Source organism: Pinus tabuliformis, chromosome 8 (assembly GCF_031772625.1).
Source record: "Pinus tabuliformis cultivar Carrire ecotype Pingquan chromosome 8, CPIR1, whole genome shotgun sequence".
Lineage (NCBI taxonomy): Eukaryota > Viridiplantae > Streptophyta > Pinopsida > Pinales > Pinaceae > Pinus > Pinus tabuliformis.
Window position 1 is genome coordinate 668,743,182 of NC_142294.1, and position 22,877 is coordinate 668,766,058.

The 22,877-nt window shown below is 35.3% G+C and overlaps 1 protein-coding gene and 1 pseudogene across 1 annotated transcript; both read left to right on the forward strand.

Moving 5' to 3' along the window:
- The first annotated feature begins 407 nt into the window (after positions 1–407).
- Positions 408–1,674, forward strand: LOC149237344 (uncharacterized; annotated as a pseudogene).
- Positions 1,675–4,235: 2,561 nt separating this feature from the next.
- LOC149237345 (protein REDUCED CHLOROPLAST COVERAGE 1-like) lies at positions 4,236–5,538 on the forward strand. The gene is made up of 4 exons (XM_089369246.1): positions 4,236–4,241; positions 4,391–4,483; positions 4,754–4,826; positions 5,111–5,538. Exons 1-4 carry the CDS (start codon positions 4,236–4,238, stop codon positions 5,536–5,538), a joined length of 600 nt encoding a protein of 199 aa, XP_089225372.1.
- Positions 5,539–22,877: the final 17,339 nt, after the last annotated feature.

The following is a 22,877-nucleotide window of genomic DNA, read 5'->3' on the forward strand; positions in this document are numbered from 1 at the left end:
CATTAAATTTATTCCCACGGGGTAGGCGAGTTGGTAATTGCACTGCGGTGTAGTTCGTGTGTAAAGCGGACTCTGTATATTTGAGGTCACAAGTTCAAATCCCCGGACTTACCCGGAGCTGTGTTATAGTGGGCAGGCGCAGTTCCCAGTGTTATAATGGTGGTGGCTAGAATTGACCCCATGTTACGCGAGTTGCGACGCTGTCCCAGTGGTTGATTCCCCTGTCAACAAAAAAAAAAAAAAAAATATTACCATTAATTTTTTCGGTGAAGAAAATATTTACGCCGTAAGGCGTTTCCCTTTGAAATCAACTTTCCTCTTAGGTTATGTGTACATTTCTGAGCCTTTGATTTCAGTGTTAGACGATGAAAATAATCTTACCCATCCAATTGATTAGACGGTATACTATGCGACCCAACAGATCGACGCTTGTACTTCCAGGTGCTTCTCCGTGTGGAGACCTTGCACTTGCCCTGGCTCGACGATACTATATTCCAGGACCCTGGATCTGTGGAAATCGACTTCAAGAAACCCTTCATATCAATCATAAGGTAGCAAATGATATTCTGACCCTCAGAACATACCCAGTCTGCTACAGGACCCATGAGATGATTCCAGGAGGTCTCGCTCAGCCTAAAAAGGGCTTGGATTATCACCACTAGATGCCTTGGACTGTCAGCGGCCCCTCATCCATGATGATCTCCTCTTTCATTTTACTGATGAAGAATTAGTCTCTGCCCTCAAAGAATCAGATAAATCCATGAAAGAAGTCGAGGCAGAAGACTTGGAGCTCCAAAAATTGGAAATTGAGGACAAAAATGGCAAATGGCTTGATGGAATCCATGAGAAGTATGAGATTCTCAAAATCCAATTCAGGGAGAAGCTGGAAGGGTTTGTCCTGCCCGAATGAGAAGAAAAATACAGAAGGTATTGCCAGCTGAAGGTGTGAGAGTGAAGCATATCAAAAGTGGGGAGGATGTTCAGGTGCCCAGAAGATTGGTTGCCATATTCCTCTTCATGACCATGGCAGATTTTATTGATCAGCTATTCAGTTTTCAGGACGTTCTGTTTGATAACAAATTACGGCGTATAAGGGGAATACATGGACTGCTCTCTGGCCTGGGGATGGTAAGCCTGGGCTTTGGATGAATTCCATTTCTCGAATGGGAGCTCTCTATACTGTAATTGTGAGGGAGGAGAAACTGCTCCAGAGGGAAGAAAGGAATCAGAAGAACGAAGAAGAGAAGAAGAAGAGGGGTTTTGAAGAAATAGAGCTTGTGATCCCCCGTGTTTGATCACTGCAGAGCTGTTCTATTTCCATCAGATCAGGTGACTGCCAGAGATTTCTATTGGGAAGCTGTTTGTATGCCCCCTGGGGAGAAGACCCATGAGAAGGCGGAGACCCTTCTTGCAAAATCCTGTGAGCTTAATCCTTTCATAGGAGAGCCCTGTGTTGTTCTTACTTAGATATACAATTCCCAGGGGAGATATGATGAAGCAGATAAGGAAGCAGAGATAAGGCTGAGGCTAATGTTAGAGTGGGGTACAACTTGGGACAAGAGGATGTCATGGATGGGGTGGATTGCTTGGAAAAGGGTGTTACTGGTGAAGGCCAAGGAGAAATCGTGGCCTCACACCTCCTGGGGGATCTTGGATTTAGGCCTTGTCAAGTAAGGCCAGAATTTCAGATATTAATGTTATTCTGCAGGTTGGGGGATCTTAAATTTAGGCCTTGTCAAGCCCAGAATATCAGATATTAATGTAATTCTGCAGGTAATAATTTTATTTTTCGCTTAAATTTGTTGTTACATAGTAAAATTTATGAAAACATTTTAATGTAATGGACTCGAAACAAATGTTTGTTTGGAGTGAAATATGCCATGGATGCTTAGAGTGATTTTTACGATGGTCATATTGAATTTAAATTTTCTAATTTTCTTCGATATGTGATGTAGCAGTGTCTGATAAACCACTTGGGGTTTTCATGCATCGATTCAGAATGCTGAAATCCAAGTGTTAAGTTTATTTTATTGGCTTAAAGTTATATATATATTTCATGTCATTCTTGTTTCCATTTTCATTAAGCTCTGGAAACTTTAGTTGTTGCTTGCATTTTAGATTTCACAGAAAGTTTCTGCATTTTGTTTGTTTTGCACATATTATCCTATGCTTGATGTGCATCTCACTTTTGCTAATTTGATCAATTTTTAAACATTGTTGTTTTATCCACAATATGTTTATTATTTAAGCTACTAGCTTACAACAATTAGGTATTCCACACACTGTGTGGCTTGACCGTAATTACTGGTAGAAGGAAGGATCATCTTTCCACTTTGTCTCAACAGGGAAATTACAATAGTGAGGTGAACATTCTCTTTCAATATGACTGCAAAAAAGGATAACACTTAAGGCATTTCAAAAGGTCCTCTCAAACTGGGGTTTTCATGATGAAAATCTTTAGTTACATAGCATTTATAGTATTTGAGCTTCAAACAGCTAGAAGCCAGCTACTAAAATGGTTGTCTTTAAGAATACTTGCACTTAATTGAAAAAACAGAACATCTAAAACTAGTGATGTTTCATTCATTAATTTTACAGATTGAAAATGCTGCTAATATTTATTTTAAAATTCATCTATAATTTCCTTAAAATATTTCAAAGTTAGGCATTGCCCCTTTTACTATTGCAAAAATAATCCACCTTTGCCTTCACTCTTTGCTTCTTGATGATGCTTTCTTTATTTAATCACTTATGCATTCTGCTGGAAATTTTGAGGATTGAATGCAAGTGGAGATAACACAAGAGGCAAGGACGTATACCAGGAAGTGAGAGGAGAGGATTCATTATATCCATGGCTAGCCCATGTAGGAAGCCATAAAGAAGACACCCGATTCTCCTTCTCACGGTCTCATCTCTTGGTACATTACTTACGAACAAACGAACAGTTTTCTTCGCACAATAGTAACATTAGCTGCTAGATGGATAGTTGATATAATTGGCAATATTTGGAGCTTCATATATAATTCACCAAGGCTGCCCCAAGATGAAAGCTCCAATGCCATTTGTTGGAGCTCTATATATGATTCACAAACAGCCCCCAATGCTCCAATTGATGTACTCCCAATTAGCTGGATGTTCCCTAAATGATGAACGACCAATGAGCTGGAGATCTGACAGAAATATCCATCTCACCAACAAGTTTGCTATCTCAACATGCTCATTGTCTATCTCATTAACGCCAATCCCTTTCAAGTGAGAGATTGCACATAAAGCTTGCAAAACAACTGCTTTCAAACATCTAAAATTTTGTCTGTTCATCTTTAGGAGTCAAATTTTTTTATGTCATACATCAATGTACAGTTACTGATAAAAAAATGATGGTGTTCTACAACCTGAGTGGTTTCCTTTTTCCTTTTTCAAGGAAAAGTATTGCAAATCCTCTATTTGACAAAAAGGAACACATATCATTTAAAAAAAATATGTAGTACAACCCAAATAAAAAAGAATGGAAATCACATTCTTCAATGGTATGTAGTAAATACAAATAGATACTCTTTTAGGTATTCAAAAATATCCACTTTACAAAGAAATTCTCAATGCTTTTGTTGTTTTCTTCTTTTTCTTTTAACTCAGTCCACCCTTGGCAAGGGATTTATAGCTACCATCTGTAAGTCGGCTTCCAAAAGCTCACTTTTCACCAAAATTGCCTGATTCTTGTCTGAGTCAAAGCTTTTTAATTCATAAACTTTTTTCAGCTTCCAAAGGCTAAATTTTCACCAAAATTGCCTGCTCCTTGTCCGAGTCAAAACTCTTTGATTCATAATCTCTCTTTACTCATCTTCATAAAGTGTCCTTGTGAAATGTCTTTTATATGGTAATATTAGATGTTCTTATATTGTTGTGGTTACTCTCCGATGCCCTGTCATTACATTTCGGTGGTTGTTCCCTCTGATCTCGATGTGATTAATTGGTTGAAAAGGCAAAGACCAGCTGTGGGCAGCTTCTTGGCTATTCACAAGTTCATCTGATCTTAGTACTTTTATATCAATACAAATATGAGGTCTCTGTTTGCTTTTAAAAATAAGAAATTGTTAGGGTGGCAACCAATGACTATATGGCATCATTTGTTTCTTGCAGTCCTGCTTACTGTGCTAGACGTCACAGTTGAACACTCCAAATGATTCTCAAGTTATTTTAAAGGTATGCTATCTCATAAAAAATAATATCTAGTGCCTATGACAGTAGGTGGTAACATAAGTCTTGTCATAGATGTTCGATCCAGCTTTAAGAATTATGATGAATATAATCCAATCTTGCAACATCCGGACCTATGGATAGTTATGTTTGGTTCGACAGTAGATTTTAATATATGTTTGTTTTATGGAAACAGGGAATTTCCACAGAACGTATTCTTGATTTATGTCGATTATTAGCTGTGAATGTGGAGACATGCCATCTGACCAACTTTTCTTTATCCCATGAGGTAAGAAAATCAGTAGTTCAGAAGCTCATTAAATAATGGGATTGTTTGACAGGCTGGTGGATTGCAATTGACTGGTTCTATTCAGGATATCATGTGGTATGACCCTAACTGCATTAACAAAACAGGTGTTCGTGTCAAGATATAAATAGCCATGTACAGTGAAACTAGTTCTATTATTAGTTTGTAAAGCTTAAGTGTGACCATGGCAACATTGGCCATCTTAGTTTTCTTGAAGTATCCATGACTTGGTAAAAACTTGAATTATACCAGGTTCGTGGCAACAGGTTGAGGGATTCATCAGATGTTGCAACCTTGAAGCCCTATGCCCTTACTATTGTAGAAGGTAACTAATAACTCTGCTCCCCCATCTGAACAAGTCAGGGGAGATAGCTAGAAATTTTGTCTTGCCTTTCTTTAAAATATAAATGTTTTTATCTTGAAAAGGGGTTAGAAATAATGTTAAATCATAATATTAGAAAATTGTTCTCTTGTTTCTTGAAGTGATCTAAACTGAATTTCTACTTGCATACGTGCTTCAAATATATATGCAAAGAAGAATATGCATTGTTTATACTCAAAGTTTGCATAATACTCTATATATGATTTTCATTTATTTTTCCTTTGCAGAGGACTACACTGAAGAGCATGCAGTTGCACACATTAGAAGATTACTGGACATTGTTGCCTGTACAACATGCTTTGGTTCTTCAGGAAAGCAAGGGGAACCTCGGTCTGGGCAGGGAGGTGGAAAAGAATCAGCTCACTCAATGACAGAGAATGTGGCTGAACAAAACAACGATGTTGCTCTAAAGAAATATTATCTAGCAATAAAGAAAGAAAAGAAGCAAACAAGGATGGAAAAGACAATAAAACAGAGACCTTTCAAAAAGTTGAAGGTAAGGTTGAGGCTAGTGAAAAAGAAAATGATGGAGAGGAGAACTCAAACCAACATTCTTCTAAGGGTGAAGGAAGAAGCAAATCCTCGAAAGAGGGGAAATCTGAGGCCATGGCAGCTATGGCTGCTACCAAAGAGGCCACATATAAACAGGATATGACAGGAATGTGTCCTCCCTCTAAACTTGGCCAGTTCTATGAATTCTTCTCGTTCTCACATCTCTTGCCTCCTATCCAATGTTAGTATACCATTCCCTACAATTTTTCATAATTTGAAAGATTGTAAGCCCGGGCTTTGGATGAATTCCATTTCTCGAATGGGAGCTCTCTATACTGTAATTGTGAGGGAGGAGAAACTGCTCCAGAGGTAAGAAAGGAATCAGAAGAACGAAGAAGAGAAGAAGAAGAGGGTTTTTAGAGAAATAGAGCTTGTGATCCCCCGTGTTTGATCACTACAGAGATGTTCTATTTCCATCAGATCAGGTGATTGCCAGAGATTTCTATTGGGAAGCTGTTTGTATGCCCCCTGGGGAGAAGACCCATGAGAAGGCGGAGACCCTTCTTGCAAAAGCCTGTGAGCTTAATCCTTTCATAGGAGAGCCCCGTGTTGTTCTTACTTAGATATACAATTCCCAGGGGAGATATGATGAAGCAGATAAGGAAGCAGAGATAGGGCTGAGGCTAATGTTAGAGTGGGGTACAACTTGGGACAAGAGGATGTCATGGGAGGGGTGGATTGCTTGGACAAGGGTGTTACTGATGAAGGCCAAGGAGAAATCGTGGCCTCACACCTCCTGGGGGATCTTGAATTTAGGCCTTGTCAAGTAAGGCCAGAATTTCAGATATTAATGTTATTCTGCAGGTTGGGGGATCTTAAATTTAGGCCTTGTCAAGGCCAGAATATCAGATATTAATGTAATTCTGCAGGTAATAATTTTATTTTTCGCTTAAATTTGTTGTTACATAGTAAAATTTATGAAAACATTTTAATGTAATGGACTCAAAACAAATGTTTGTTTGGAATGAAATATACCATGGATGCTTAGAGTGATTTTTACGATGGTCATATTGAATTTAAATTTTCTAATTTTCTTTGATATGTGATGTAGCAGTGTCTGATAAACCACTTGGGGTTTTCATGCATCGATTCAGAATGCTGAAATCCAAGTGTTAAGTTTATTTTATTGGCTTAAAGTTATATATATATTTCATGTCATTCTTGTTTCCATTTTCATTAAGCTCTGGAAACTTTAGTTGTTGCTTGCATTTTAGATTTCACAGAAAGTTTTTGCATTTTGTTTGTTTTGCACATATTATCCTATGCTTGATGTGCATCTCACTTTTGCTAATTTGATCAATTTTTAAACATTGTTGTTTTATCCTCAATATGTTTATTATTTAAGCTACTAGCTTACAACAATTAGGTATTCCACACACTGTGTGGCTTGACCGTAATTACTGGTAGAAGGAAGGATCATCTTTCCACTTTGTCTCAACAGGCAAATTACAATAGTGAGGTGAACATTCTCTTTCAATCTGACTGCAAAAAAGGATAACACTTAAGGCATTTCAAAAGGTCCTCTCAAACTGGGGTTTTCATGATGAAAATCTTTAGTTACATAGCATTTATAGTATTTGAGCTTCAAACAGCTAGAAGCCAGCTACTAAAATGGCTGTCTTTAAGAATACTTGCACTTAATTGAAAAAATAGAACATCTAAAACCAGTGATGTTTCATTCATTAATTTTACAGATTGAAAATACTGCTAATATTTATTTTAAAATTCATCTATAATTTCCTTAAAATATTTCAAAGTCAGGCATTGCCCCTTTTACTATTGCCAAAATAATCCACCTTTGCCTTCACTCTTTGCTTCTTGATGATGCTTTCTTTATTTAATCACTTATGCATTCTGCTGGAAATTTTGAGGATTGAATGCAAGTGGAGATAACACAAGAGGCAAGGACGTATACCAGGAAGTGAGAGGAGAGGATTCATTATATCCATGGCTAGCCCATGTAGGAAGCCATAAAGAAGACACCCGATTCTCCTTCTGACGGTCTCATCTCTTGGTACATTACTTACGAATAAACGAACAGTTTTCTTCGCACAATAGTAACATTAGCTGCTAGATGGATAGTTGATATAATTGGCAATATTTAGAGCTTCATATATAATTCACCAAGGCTGCCCCAAGATGAAAGCTCCAATGCCATTTGTTGGAGCTCTATATATGATTCACAAATAGCCCCCAATGCTCCAATTGATGTGCTCCCAATTAGCTGGATGTTCCCAATTAGCTGGATGCTCCCAATTAGCTGGATGTTCCCAATTAGCTGGATGAACGACCAATGAGCTGGAGATCTGACAAAAATATCCATCTCACCAACAAGTTTGCTATCTCAACATGCTCATTGTCTATCTCATTAACGCCAATCCCTTTCAAGTGAGAGATTGCACATAAAGCTTGCAAAACAACTGCTTTCAAACATCTAAAATTTTGTCTGTTCATCTTTAGGAGTCAAATTTTTTTATGTCATACATCAATGTACAGTTACTGATAAAAAAATGATGGTGTTCTACAACCTGAGTGGTTTCCTTTTTCCTTTTTCAAGGAAAAGTATTGCAAATCCTCTATTTGACAAAAAGGAACAGATATCATTTAAAAAAAATATGTAGTACAACCTAAATAAAAAAGAATGGAAATCACATTCTTCAAGGGTATGTAGTAAATACAAATAGATACTCTTTTAGGTATTCAAAAATATCCACTTTACAAAGAAATTCTCAATCCTGTTGTTGTTTTTTTCTTTTTCTTTTAACTCAGTCCACCCCTGGCAAGGGATTTATAGCTACCATCTGTAAGTCGGCTTCCAAAAGCTCACTTTTCACCAAAATTGCCTGATTCTTGTCTGAGTCAAAGCTTTTTAATTCATAAACTTTTTTCAGCTTCCAAAGGCTCAATTTTCACCAAAATTTCCTGCTCCTTGTCCGAGTCAAAACTCTTTGATTCATAATCTCTCTTTACTCATCTTCATAAAGTGTCCTTGTGAAATGTCTTTTATATGGTAATATTAGATGTTCTTATACTGTTGTGGTTACTCTCCGATGCCCTGTCATTACGTTTCGGTGGTTGTTCCCTCTGATCTCGATGTGATTAATTGGTTGAAAAGGCAAAGACCAGCTGTGGGCAGCTTCTTGGCTATTCACAAGTTCATCTGATCTTAGTACTTTTATATCAATACAAATATGAGGTCTCTGTTTTCTTTTAAAAATAAGAAATTGTTAGGGTGGCAACCAATGACTATATGGTATCGTTTGTTGCTTGCAGTCCTGCCTACTGTGCTAGACGTCACAGTTGAACACTCCAGATGATTCTCAAGTTATTTTAAAGGTATGCTATCTCATAAAAAATATTATCCAGTGCTTATGATGGTAGGTGGTAACATAAGTCTTGTCATAGATGTTCGATCCAGCTTTAAGAATTATGATGAATATAATCCAATCTTGCAGCATCCAGACCTATGGATAGTTATGTTTGGTTCGATAGTAGATTTTAATATATGTTTGTTTTATGGAAACAGGGAATTTCCACAGACCGTATTCTTGATTTATGCCGATTATTAGCTGTGAATGTGGAGACATGCCATCTGACCAACTATTCTTTATCCCATGAGGTAAGAAAATCAGTAGTCCAGAAGCTCATTAAATAATGGGATTGTTTGACAGGCTGGTGGATTGCAATTGACTTGTTCTGTTCAGGATATCATGTGGTATGACCGTACTTTCATTAACAACACAGGTGTTCGTGTCAAGATAGAAATAGCCATGTACAGTGAAACTGGTTCTATTATTAGTTTGTAAAGCTTAAGTGTGACCATGGCAACATTGGCCATCTTAGTTTTGTTGAAGTATCCATGACTTGGTAAAAACTTGAATTATACCAGGTTCGTGGCAACAGGTTGAGGGATTCATCAGACGTTGCCACCTTGAAGTCTTGTGCCCTTACGATTGTAGAAGGTAACCAATAACTCTGCTCTCCCATCTGAACATGTCAGGGGAGATAGATAGAAATTTTGTCTTGCCTTTCTTTAAAATATAAATGTTTTTATCTTGAAAAGGGGTCAGAAATAATGTTAAATCATAATATTAGAAAATTGTTCTCTTGTTTCTTGAAGTGATCTAAACTGAATTTCTACTTGCATACGTGCTTCAAATATATATGCAAAGAAGAATATGCATTTTTTATACTCTAAGTTTCCTTTCTAGAGGACTACACTGAAGAGCATGCAGTTGCACACATTAGAAGATTACTGAACATTGTTGCATGTACAACATGCTTTGGTTCTTCAGGAAAGCAAGGGGAACCTTGGTCTGGGCAAGGAGGTGGAAAAGAATCAGCTCACTCAATGACAGAGAATGTGGCTGAACAAAACAACGATGTTTCTCTAAAGAAATCTTACCTAGCAATAAAGAAAGAAAAGAAGCAAACAAGGATGGAAAAGGCAATAAACAAGAGACCTTTCAAAAAGTTGAAGTTAAGGTTGAGGCTAGTGAAAAAGAAAATGATGGAGAGGAGAACTCAAACCAACATTCTTCTAAGGGTGAAGGAAGAAACAAATCCTCGAAAGAGGGGAAATTTGAGGCCATGGCAGCTATGGCTGCTACCAAAGGGGCCACAGATAAAGGGGATATGACAGGAATGTGTCCTCCCTCTAAACTTGGTCAGTTCTATGAATTCTTCTCTTTCTCACATCTCTTGCCTCCTATCCAATGTTAGTATACTGTTCCCTGCAATTTTTTATAATTTGAAAGTAGTAGTTTTCAATCTTGTGTATAATAGAAATATTACGAGAATGCATATATCCCATACAAATATGGATATGATGTTGAAAGATTTTCCATGTACTCTTCAAGCCATCAAACTATGGTTCTTTATTTGATTGTAATGCAAAGATTCCAGAAAATTTTGAACTATGAAGCATGGCAAACAATGTGCACATTGCCAAATTTAATTTGTTGATTTTCTTTGGAGCTTATGAGTTAGAACTTTGAAGGGAAAAAAAAGTGAATTACGAATAGTATTTTAGTGACTAATGACATTGGGATGTACAGTCATAAGGAAGTCCACAAGGCAATCTATTGAAGACAAACGTCCTGGAGATTTTTTTTCTATAGACGTGAGCGCTTCTTATCCAATCCTGCACTAATTTTGACCTTCACCTCCATAATGGCTAGGAACTGAATTGTTTCTTCTGTAGATTTGTTATATTTGTCATCATATTTCCCCTGATATACAAGTGAAGCTTTGCAATGGAAAGTTGGTGACTGTAACAGCATCCACCAAAGGTTTTTATAGTGTTGCAAAGAAGCTTGTTCAAAGTCATGCACTTGTCAACTTGCTACAGCAGTTGAGCAGGGCTTTTGCAAATTTCTATAGGCGTGAGCACTTCTTATCCAATCTTGCACTAATTTTGAGCTTCACCTCCATAATGGCTAGGGACTGAATTGTTTCTTTTGTAGATTTCTTATATTTTTCATGCCATTTCCCCTGAGGTGAAGCTTTGTAATGGAAATTTGGTGACTGTAACAGCATCCACCAAAGGTTTTTATAGTGTTGGAAAGCAGCTTGTTCAAAGTCATGCACTTGTTAACTTGCTACAGAAGTTGAGTAGGGCTTTTGCAAATGTGAGTATCTTTAAGGTCCAAACTATACTTCTATTGCACCTTATATTATTTAATTCCTTACAAGATGCCTTCTCTCGTGTTTAAGAAATTGACATCAATGTTTAATGTTTGGGCATCAGTCTTGTCTTTGTGGGATAGATCTTCTGAATGTTTTAATTTCCTTCTAGCTATTAAGGATTTAAGAAATTATAATGATTTTGAATTTTGAAATAGTTTGTTGTGTTGATAAAAATTGAGGCTTGGACATATTTGTTGTAGACGCTTTCTTCATGGGCTACATCAAGTGTTGAAGAGGTTGCTTCAACTAGACCACGCATTCACTTTTTTCAACTTTATGTAAGTTTATCATTTCCACCCATATGATTGTCTTCCCATGTTTTTTGAGATGTAATTGAGTTCATATCCATCCAATTGTATTATAGGCTCCTAAACCAATGGTAAGATCAGTTATATTGCGTTGGGTTTACTAAATGTGGATGTATGAGTGGTGTTAAAATTTAGATGTCATTGTTGGCAGGTTTACAAGAATAGGAATGTTGTTGCACAACTTGTTAGAAGAGCGAAGAGGGCTGGTTTTAAGGCAATTGCACTGACTGTGGACACACCTCGACTTGGGTGGAGGGAGTCTGACATTAGAAATAGGTAGTGAAAATTCATTCTATTTTAGATTTGCTGGCAGGACTAGGTAGACACATGGGATAAATATTATATTCAGAGTATACTCCTCTTTAACGTTATGAGTTTGTACTCATGTTTTAACACTTTCTCAGCCCTCAACAAAAATCAGAACATTGTGGAATTCTTTTAGGATCAGAAGCGACGCTAGGATTAGAAAAAGAATTTAGCACCTATAATGTATCAAACCTAAAATAAGTCAGAAGTCTCCATTTTATTTGGGATTCCTCTTTGTTCATCCCTTGTCTGACACTGAGGTATCTAATGTTCTCAAAAGTCTCATTGTGATATCCACTAACAGAAGGCATGGGTCTAATAATTGTTTAGTTTGAGTTTGTGAGTAGGATGTGAGATGGTTCAATTTGTTTCTGCATGGTTGTTTTTTAATTTTTTTACAAAGATAGCCCTTCAATTGCTTTCATATTATGAGTTTCTTATGGATTCCACAATCTACCCTATTTAGCTACTGTACCTTCAGCTAATACATAGTCATTTGAAAAAGATGTACCTTCAGCTCCCATATCTATTTTTTCACCGACTTTATGACTGCAATCAGATTAGATAAACATTGAATAGCTCTAATTTTCAATTTTAGTCACCCTGTCTTGGGCCAAACTTTTGAACATTATGACACCTCTTTCATTACAAGCATCAGAGGAATTGACATTGTTACAAAGATTTTGGTTGATGTTGTATGTATCAGGTTCCATCCCTGTATATTGGTTGTCTGAGTACCACTGTGTTGGGATTCAAGATATCAATGCCTATTATGATTGCTCCAACTGCCATGTAAAAGATGGCTCATCCCGAAGGTATGCATTAGATTATTGTATTACAGTTAACATCCTATTTTGATGCATATATTTTCTAAAAGTGAATCCATCATCTTTTACAGGAGAGTATGCTACTGCAAGAGCTGTTGGAACTATAATGGTTTGGGCATCGGTCTTCTCTTTGTGGGATCGATCTTCTGAATGTTTTAATTTCCTTCTAGCTATTAAGGATTTAAGAAATTATAATGATTTTGGATGTTGAAATAGTTTGTTGTGTTGATAAAAATTGAGGCTTGGACATATTTGTTGTAGACGCTTTCTTCATGGGCTACATAAAGTGTTGAAGAGGTTGCTTCAACTGGACCAGTCATTCGCTTTTTTCAACTTTATGTAAGTTTATCATTTCCACCCATATGATTGTCTTCCCATGTTTTCTAAGATGTAATTGAGTTCATATCCATCCAATTGTATTATAGGCTCCTAAACCAATGGTAAGATCAGTTATTTTAGATTTGCTGACAGGACTAGATAGACACGTGGGATAAATCTTATATTTAGAGTATACTCCTCTTTAACGTTATGAGTTTGTACCCATGTTTTAACACTTTCTCAGCTCTCAATAAAAATCAGAACATTGTGGAATTCTTTTAGGATCAGAAGCGATGCTAGGGTTAGAAAAAGCATTTAGCACTTATAATGTATCAAACTTAAAATAAGTCAGAAGTCTCCATTTTATCTGGGATTCCTCTTTGTTCATCCCTTGTCTGACACTGAGGTATCTAATGTTCTGAAAAGTCTCATTGTGATATCCACTCATACATGCTAGACAGTAAGGCACACCTCTGTGTTGAGATTCAATTCTGGATCCATAATTGTTTTTGACTTCTATTGATTTTTCTTTGTCAAAAATGTAGATTCGCATTGCCTCGAATTGTGCTTCTGCTTCCCCTCAAAAGAGACCATCAATGAAGGAGGTATTGCATTTTCTAGAAAAAATGCCATCATCCACAACCGATTAACCAATTCTTTCTTCCTATGTAGCATCCTTGCTTTGACATAAGTTGGACAGAGATGAGGACTTACACCCACATTCCGTATTCAACAGCTCTACTTAGACATTGACATAACTGATATAGACACCTCTATGATTGGGACTCAAACAAACTCTTCTGTCAACTCAGCTGCTTATGAAATCTCCAGAGTCTTCTTAAAAATTTTAATATTTCTATAGTTGAGGATTGTAGAAAAACTCAGGGATCAAACTTAACTCCATGCTTATGAGGCATCCGCGTTCTCACAATTTACTTGCAGCTAATTCTCAGTTTTAATGGGAAGGTGATATATGGTGTATTATTGTTGCAGTGGCAGGGGATGGATTTTAATTGTTGGTTGGACCAAAAGAAATTGATGCAAATCAATATTGAAAATTAGATTTATTGGTTCAGCTATAGTTTGCATATAGAAAGAAGAAACTACTCCTTTTTTAGGTTAGAATATTTACATATACATGTTCATCTCAGCAACAAATGATAATTTATCAAAACCATGAGAATGCTACACAACTTACTTCATAAGCCTTCTTAGGAAGACCATGAAATAAGACAAGTGACCCTGTGCTTGTATTTGTATCTTATTCTACATAACATCTTCTTACTTAGCTGGAGAACAATTGGCTGCAGTATTTATATTAGTTTCTATTGAATGTTTCTACTGTTATATATTGAACAGGTCCATTATACCATATTATTGTTCTGCAGAGTCTATCCCTGTTTTCTCTTCTTTAGAATATATATCAACCCTTTTGTTTTGTTTCAAGGATATGTTGCAGTTTATTTCATTTCTCTTTTATCTTTAAGATGGATATTTATCTTTTTTATCACCACGTTCTCTGTGGTTCATTTAAATTGGATATTTGTCATTTTGTTCACTGAGTTCTTTATATTTTTTTATAACTAGTTATTGATAATTTTGCCAACTGAGTTCCCTGAGGTCGAGTATAATGCTTTCCTTGCTTATCAAAGAGTATTGATTCCTTTTCAATTTCAACATTCTGGATAACCAAATCCAGTTCTCTGTAATCATTGCAAAAGGGAGTCCATTATCATGTAGGGTTTGAATTGTTATTCTCCTCTTGTTGCATGCTAATCTTGATCATCTTGTTCAGCTTCTAAGGTTCTTAGTGGCCTATCCTTTTCAGATCCTTTGACTAACACTATATCTCTCTAATCTTGCAGGATGGTTATCAAACTCTTCCATTTATTTGCCATGGTTGGCCAGGATTAAAATTGCAAAGGGAGTAGCCAGAGGCCTGGCTTATTTACATGAAAGGAAGTTTGTTCTTGCAAATATTAAGCCAGGCAACATCCTTCTAGGATTTGACATGGAGCCATACATAGCAGATTTTGAGCTAGAAAAACTACTGGACACTGCCAATGTCAAGTATAGTAGCTCTGCTATCCACCTAAGGAACCTTGAAGGTATATTTTCAGGGAGCAAACGCTCGGCTCCCGCGATAGCCTGCAAACAACGTTTTAATTTAAAAGAGAATTATCATGGTAAATTGGTATAAGAATATTAGTAGAAAAAATCACCTAGTTATAAGCCTAAATATTGGCAAAGGCTAATTCTTCATGTGGCATAATCAATTAGCCATGTTATCTTGCTACATGATGCAAAAAAATGACCCATGGATCCTAATACTTTTTAGGGTTCTTTTTCAATTCAATAGGCTTATCTTCTTCTTCTTCTTCCTAAGATGGTAAAGATAATGACTCAAGAATGACTCTAAGCTTACTAGATAACCAAATTCTCAACATACCTTGCAATTTCCACACTAGCCACTTACAGATTTTCAAACATCAATGTTTAGATAATAAATAATGGATGGGCATAAAAAAAACATAAACATTAACACCAAAAATAATAATAATCACATGAACCTACTGAGAAAGCGGAAACACATAAGATATCATCTTCACATTTGATACTTTGGAGAAAGGCAATCTTGAGTACCACGATCAAATAAAGAAACACCAGACTACGGGAGAAGTGAGTGTTAATTTTTAAAATTTTGATATAAACATTGGTTTTCAAGAGAAATTGCAATTAACAATGTACAAATTACTGAATAAATAATTACAAATTAAAATTTTAAGTCACGTTTTAGTGGGTTATATGCTTAAAATTCTAGGATTCCAATGCATATTTGTTACACCTCTATTATAGACCAAGACAAATGTAACAAATCAATGTACACTAGTGGATCAATATGATTGTTTTCACATAAGGCTTGATCATTAAAAGGACATTAAGGTTTGTACCTTTTGGGACAATTGCTAGTATAGTCAACATCAGAGAAAATACAAACGACCCAGAACATGAGAGAAAATAAAAATGACCTAGATCCATTAAAACCTTGAAAGTTTGTTCATGAACTCTCTGAATTTGGTATAAAATGTGTACTGTATTTGAAACTTCAATTTGCAATTAAATTAATGGGACATGAATTCCCACAAAGGAGTTAATGTGCAATTAAGTTGAGCTTTCATCTTGTCATTCAATTGATGGACACTGGATATTAAATATAAGATAAATATATAGGAGTAGCATGTGAGTGTCAGTTTTATAAAGAAGATTCTTTTTATTATTAATAAAAATATAGATAGTTAGTTTCATTTTAAAGGGTTACAAATATGAGTTATAAATACAAGACTTCAAAGGTTGTAAATATTTAAAGTTGTTGTAAATATAGTTATTAATTGTTTTTACTCAAAACCTGATAAATAGCAATTTAGCAATTTCTTTTTAATTGAGTGACTTAAATTGATGTTTCTTTAGGTTGAAGGTAAAGCCACTAAAGTGGAAAAAATTTCGATGCCAATAATTAGAGGGATTGTCATCATGGGGTGATAAGAAATTTAATATTCCAAGAAGAGGTGGTAGTAGTAGATTCTAAATAAATTAGCAATGCAACAACATAAATGCTTGCAACAAATTTAGAGAGATCCACCTTGTTGAATAATGCACACACTACATGGATAATGGATTTCCGCACTTTATGCCTTACAGCGTTTTCTTTGCAACATCTGGTGCAAATGCTAGTTATTAAAGTCAGCACTTTATAGTCATAAGAAACATTGTTTGATGTTTCGTGTCTACATATGATTTAAAGTTATCCACAAATCCGTTTCTTTATAAAACATGATTTCGCTGTTGAGATATGTAAATTGAAATAATCAATTTAACCAGACATGTTTGGGATTTGAAATCAGGTTCTAATAATAGTTTATTAACAAAATAAGTGCAAAAAGATTTAGGTTTACATATTTTATAGAAATAGAAGAAAATGTTTGTTTAATTTGGAGTGAGTAGGTATATAAAAGTAAAATATTTAGGAAAAAAAAATTAAAATAAAAAAATAGGTTTACATAATTTATAAAGATATAAGAAAATTTTGGTTTAATTTGGAGTTAGTAGGTACATAAAAGTAAAATATTTACTAAATAATTAATAAAAAGAATTGTTATTAAGAAGAATAAAATTATATCTATATCTATATATATATATATATATATATATATATATATATATATATATATATATATATATATATATATATATATATATATATATATATATATATATATATATATTTGGTTAATTTTTTTTATTTTTTTTTTCATTATATTATGAGAGGAAAATAGATTCTATTTTGATGGCCTACAACTCTCTGCACTTCACTTCATTCCGATCAAATTTGTTAGTAGAAGAGCTAGACAGAAGTGTAAGAGATCTGCCCACTCATATCCTATATCCCATGGAAAAAATCTCCAAATATTCCAAAATACATACAAAACTAAAAAGAAACCAGTAATTTTTATATTGATGGGGGATGTAAATCTTGACCACCCAAAGCTCCTAGAGGGTCGTGGCCTTCATGGACATGAAAGTCTATCTAAGCTAAACACACCTCAATTTCATTCATTCTCTCATTTGTGCAACATTGACTATGTCTTGCGGAAGCCATCTACTCCAGGATTTCATTCTGGCTACACTGGATGATATTGAAGTATGCTACAACCGCGTTCTAGCCCTTATATTTTTGTTCACAAAGGATGTCTAGGTTGGCCTCGATATCCCACATTTGATCAAGAATTTTTCCAAGGGGGGGCGCCTGAATGACATGGCTTGATGTCCTCTCCTTCCATTTCTGTACCTCCGATCTCTTCCTCTCTCATCAATCCCACCTTGTCAACCTGAGGGCCTTGCTTTCCACAATGACCACCACCTCGATGGTCGGAACCATGCTAGTGTATCATCCCTACCATTTGGACATGATGAAACATCCACCAACACCGAGCACCGAAGCAATTTCCCCACCCATTGCCCACCCTTTGTAGAAACACACTAGATCTTCTAGGCCCTGACCCTGGCACAAGCCTAGACTCAGCCTAAGGTAATGGGTGAGCCCAAAACCCCAAGTACATGCATAATTTACAGAATTGTTCACAATTAGGAGTAAACACACCAAGTTTGAAGGAACCTTGAATCTACCGGCCAACAACTACTTCGTTTGATATAACCCACTCTTGTTTCAGACACCCACAAAGTTTATGCAACACCAAGAGCCGATTGACCCTCTCAAATTTGACCATGATAGGTTGAGGGCCGAAACCCCAACCACTTTGGATTCCCTCAACTCTCCAAAGGCCAATCATACACCTAGTCCAGCCACCATTGGGCCATAATGAAAAACCACCTACACATTTTTCTTCCAACACCACCCAAGAATAATAGAAACATGAAACCCAAAAAGAGCTCAAGATAATAGGATTACCTCCATAAATATTTTTTCATTTTTTTCTTGAGGCCAAAATACGAGATGTCCACCCACAAATACAGGTGAAGACATAGGGCTATCAAACTGTAGAAATCCCCTTGTAGACTCTGACCCAAGATCCAAAATAAACACCTAACCAACTATTGTTTGCAATGCTTCCCTTGCTTTCTAGTATGCACCAACTTTGAAACCCCTTCTTGGCTCCCCAAAGGAGCCTTCCAAGAAAACCGAGTAGGTGCAACCTTCCAAATACAACTTTTCATTTCCGAATGGTGATTTTGTTCACCACATCCAACATCAAGGGGATTAAAACTAACACGATCTCTAGAACATTCACTGGAAAGCCACCAAGCTTGATGTAGTCACCATAACTTGTATTCATTACCAGTGCATGGGATGGTTTTATTTTCCCCGAGATGACACATTTACCAAGGCAGTCACCCCCAATAGGGAGGTTAGCTTTAATTATTATAAGATATTCATCATTTCATTTTAAACTCAATTTTCTAATTTCCCCAAACATTTTATAGTTCCTTTTGTGTTGAGCTTGAGTTGACACTTGTCCTCTTAAAATCAAAATAAAAAGTAATATATTCACTAAATAAAAAACTAATGTGGGATATAATAGAGAAACAAACATTATAGGTCATTAATAATCCTTCTCTATGTATACTCTCTCATTTCATTGTTGATATTACAACCCAATATGAAGATGTAATTCCTTCCTAAACATAGAGTTGATATGTGATATTTAAAAAGGAACTATTAATAAAAAATAAATATATTTCACTCTTAGCCATAAAAAAATAATTAGATGTCTACATATGAAGTAAAGTTATTTTATATCAACTTTATACAAAGATACAAACTAACTTAGAATTAGAAAAGAAAAATTGATTGTGAGGAAGATGTGCATTTTTTATTTTTTTCAATAAATTAAGGTATATTTAAAAAAAATGAATATCCATGTAAATTATTAAATTTTAATATCAACATCACTTCATATACAAGAGAAAGTTTAAAAAATATATATTTTAATGTTGACTATGTTAGGATATTCTGACACATAGGAATTAATTAAGTATAATTTGATCTAGTGTATAGTTAGGTAAAGCGTGTTTCTTTAGTATGTACTTTTTATAACTTAAAATTCCACGGTGACGATATGTTTTAGACATGAAGTTATCAAACGGTTCATCCTCTCCTTGGTATTACCAAAACTTGATTTGTGGATTAACAACCGATTGATCCATGATCTCTATTTAAAGAGCATGGAGGGTCATTTTTCGGTGACCGTTTATTAGAGAATCTTATGTAAATTTTCTTTATTTTGCATTAAAAATATTGTCTGAAGTGGTATGTTGGCTAAGGTCATGGACTATTTCCCCTTTTGAGGGTTTTAACCAGGTCAAGAATAATGGTGTGCTAATCTATGATCTATTTGTGAGTGGTGTCCTTTGATGTTCAATCTAAGGAACTTACCCTGTAAATTCCTACATGGTGTCAGAGCCATTTGATGGCTACATCTATTGGTGATCCAAATTTGAATCTAGTACAACTACATTCAACTGTCGCTTCCTAGATATATTGTTTCTAACCACTCTTTGGCCGATAGGACTGATCAATTGTGTTGGGAGCATCTGTTAGAGTGAGGAAACCATTTTTTTCATGCAAGAAGGTTTCTGGTAGCCCTAGCTACGTCATTTTTAAGATCTAGAGGTACATATTCTTCATTTACAGTTATAGTTATTGATCTCTCTGTTTATTTTGGTTTATAGTCATCTATAATTTTTTTATTATCAAATCTATACCTTTCATTTCTGCGTATGCTCTTTGCCTCGTGACTTTATGTGATTTAGGAAAACTAGAAATCGAAAGAAATGATTTTTCTCATGTGTATGCTCTTTTCTGCCTCACCTTAGTGTGATTTCGAAAAAACAAAAACATTGAGGAAAATATCTAGTTTCCTGGGACTAACGCCAAATTTAACTTTAAGCCATAAGGATTGCATATGTTTGCTTGTTTGTTTGGTTTGTGTGGTTTTTATTTTTTTATTTTGTAGGAAAAAAAGGGATTTTTCAAGTAAGAACACGCCCAAAATCTTCAAACAAACAAAAAAAAAACCTTCCTCGTTTCCAACAATTACTAAATCTTTGAACTAGCTCACTTGGTTTAAAGTTACTTTATGAGAATAGAGGTCTTCAGTTCAAGTCTTTCCTTTTGTTGAGTTAATTTTTCAAAATGCATATGTTTTAAGGTTACTTTATGTAGAAGTGTTCTCACCCATTATAAAAAAAGTGAGTCACTTATAATTCTAAAGTCACTCTATCTTTTATTTAAGTTACAATTTAGTGGATAGTTCATAAAGTACCATTGTAAAAGCGATTTTCGCTTATATATAACAGTGGGTCACATAATGTAATATTTTTAAAAGTGATCTAATTAGATTAAGTTTGGAAGGGGGGGAATTTTTTTTTATATACCATTATCATCAACTTCCAAATGTTGACATGGTTCATTGGCATCTTCAACAACGTTTTAAAAAAAAACCATAACTTCTTTATCTGGAAGCCATTTTTAGAGCCATTTTTTTAATCAGCCTAATTTTTCGATATCTTTCAATTGGAACACTTATCCTCAGCATATACAACACTATTTTCTTTTAAAATGCAAAGTACATGCCTAGTTATTCTTGACAGCACCAACTACTTCCAATGATTATCCTAAATGGTGGATTTACTTAGGAGTAGAGGTGTTTATAGAATAGTCTCAAGCCAGGAGTCTAAACCTCAAAATGAAGATAAGCTATCCAAATGGGAAAATAACAAAGATCAAGCATGTGGGTTGATAGGGATGTCTATTTCTGTAGACCTTAGATTCCATATCGCAGAAATTGATACCCTCAATGAAGAAATGAAAAACCTCAGTACTGTTTCTGGAATTAAAAATAAAATTAGAGCCCATCAAATTGAAAATGAGTTGCTTACTTTGGACCCCAATAATTTTTCTTCCATTGAGGATTTTTTGTCCAAGTTTAAGACCCCTAGACTTCTCTTGGAAGGTGTTAAGGCTAAGAAGGAAGATGGTAGCCTTATCTATTCTATTCTTAGTAAGTTAGGACTAGGCTACTCAATGTTTGTTTCCGTCTTCCTTTCTACTAGAGAAGCCTTTATTTCTAAAGGACACTACAAGTCCCCCTCTGTTGATGCCTTTTTTGATTCTTTAATAAGAGAACAAGAAAACATATTACATCTTAGTCTTCTTAATGCTGGAAGCTCTTCTAAGAAAGCCTTAACAACCCAACAATAGCCAAGTTCAAAGAATCCTAAGGACCATCATCCTAAAAGGAATGGTCCTAAACCAAACAAGGGTCCAAAGAAATTTCAGTTTCAAAATGAAAATTCAACTCAACAAAATGATAAGGAAAATAAAAAACAAAGGGAAGAAGACTGATAGACATTGCAACTTTTGTAATCATGATGGCCACTTAGAATCCAAATTCTTTAAGAAGATGGAAGCCTTGGAAACAAAAATGAAGAAGCATAACATTCATTTGGAGCACACTTCAACTTCAACTTCATCTTCAGGAATAACACTTTCTGCATGTGGTTGTCAAGAATCTTGGTCTCGTTATGCAGTAAGCGTATCTTCTTCTACTCATTCTCATCAGTGGCTCATTGACTCTGGAGGTTCTTATCACACGGGAGAAAACAAAGCCATGTTTTGTTCTTTAGATGATTGTAACACCAAAAATATATATGTTAGTGATGATAGATCTCTTAGTGTTGTAGGGGCTGGAACTATTCATCTAGATAATGGTCAATTTAATGATGTATTATTTGTTCCTACCTTATCGTGCAACCTTCTATTTTTATATCATATATCTCATTCAGGTGAAGGTAAAATAGTTGAATTTTCATCTCATCATGTTGTAATTAAGGGCCTAAGATATCCTAGAAATATTTTAGCTACTGACATTGCTCATGATTCTACAAAGTTATATAAATTTGAAAACTTTGGGGTCATCAATTCTTCCCTTGGTATTTGTTTCTCATAATCATGAAGTGATAAAACTTTAGCATGAGCGATTTGCTCACTTAAACTATCACTCCCTTCAAAATCTATGTAAATAAAATATGGTGACAGGTCTTCCTATGGTATATTGCAGAGATGGTGTTTGTTTTGGATGTCCACCCAGAAAACATCGTCGGGATAGTTTTGAAAAATGTGCTTCTTGGCATGCCTCAACCCCCTTACAACTTGTGCATAGTCATTTATTTTGTCCACTTCCAATCATTTCATTCTTTTCTTACAAGTATTTCCTAACTTTCATTGATGATTTCTCCAGGCACACTTGGTTATACTTCTTAAAACTCAAGAGTGGAGTCTTTAACATGTTCTTGGCCTTTAACTCCTTTGTTGACAAACAATCTAGACATAAAATTATTAAGCTAGGATCTGATAGTGGCAGAGAATATGTTAATAACAAATTCATCAACTTTTGCATTGAGCATGGAATTGAATT

Coding starts and splice junctions, on each gene's coding strand:
- LOC149237345 (XM_089369246.1), top strand. Junction 4,484..4,753: donor ACTTTTCTTTATCCCATGAG/GTAAGAAAATCA, acceptor GAATTATACCAG/GTTCGTGGCAACAGGTTGAG. Junction 4,827..5,110: donor TGCCCTTACTATTGTAGAAG/GTAACTAATAAC, acceptor TTTCCTTTGCAG/AGGACTACACTGAAGAGCAT.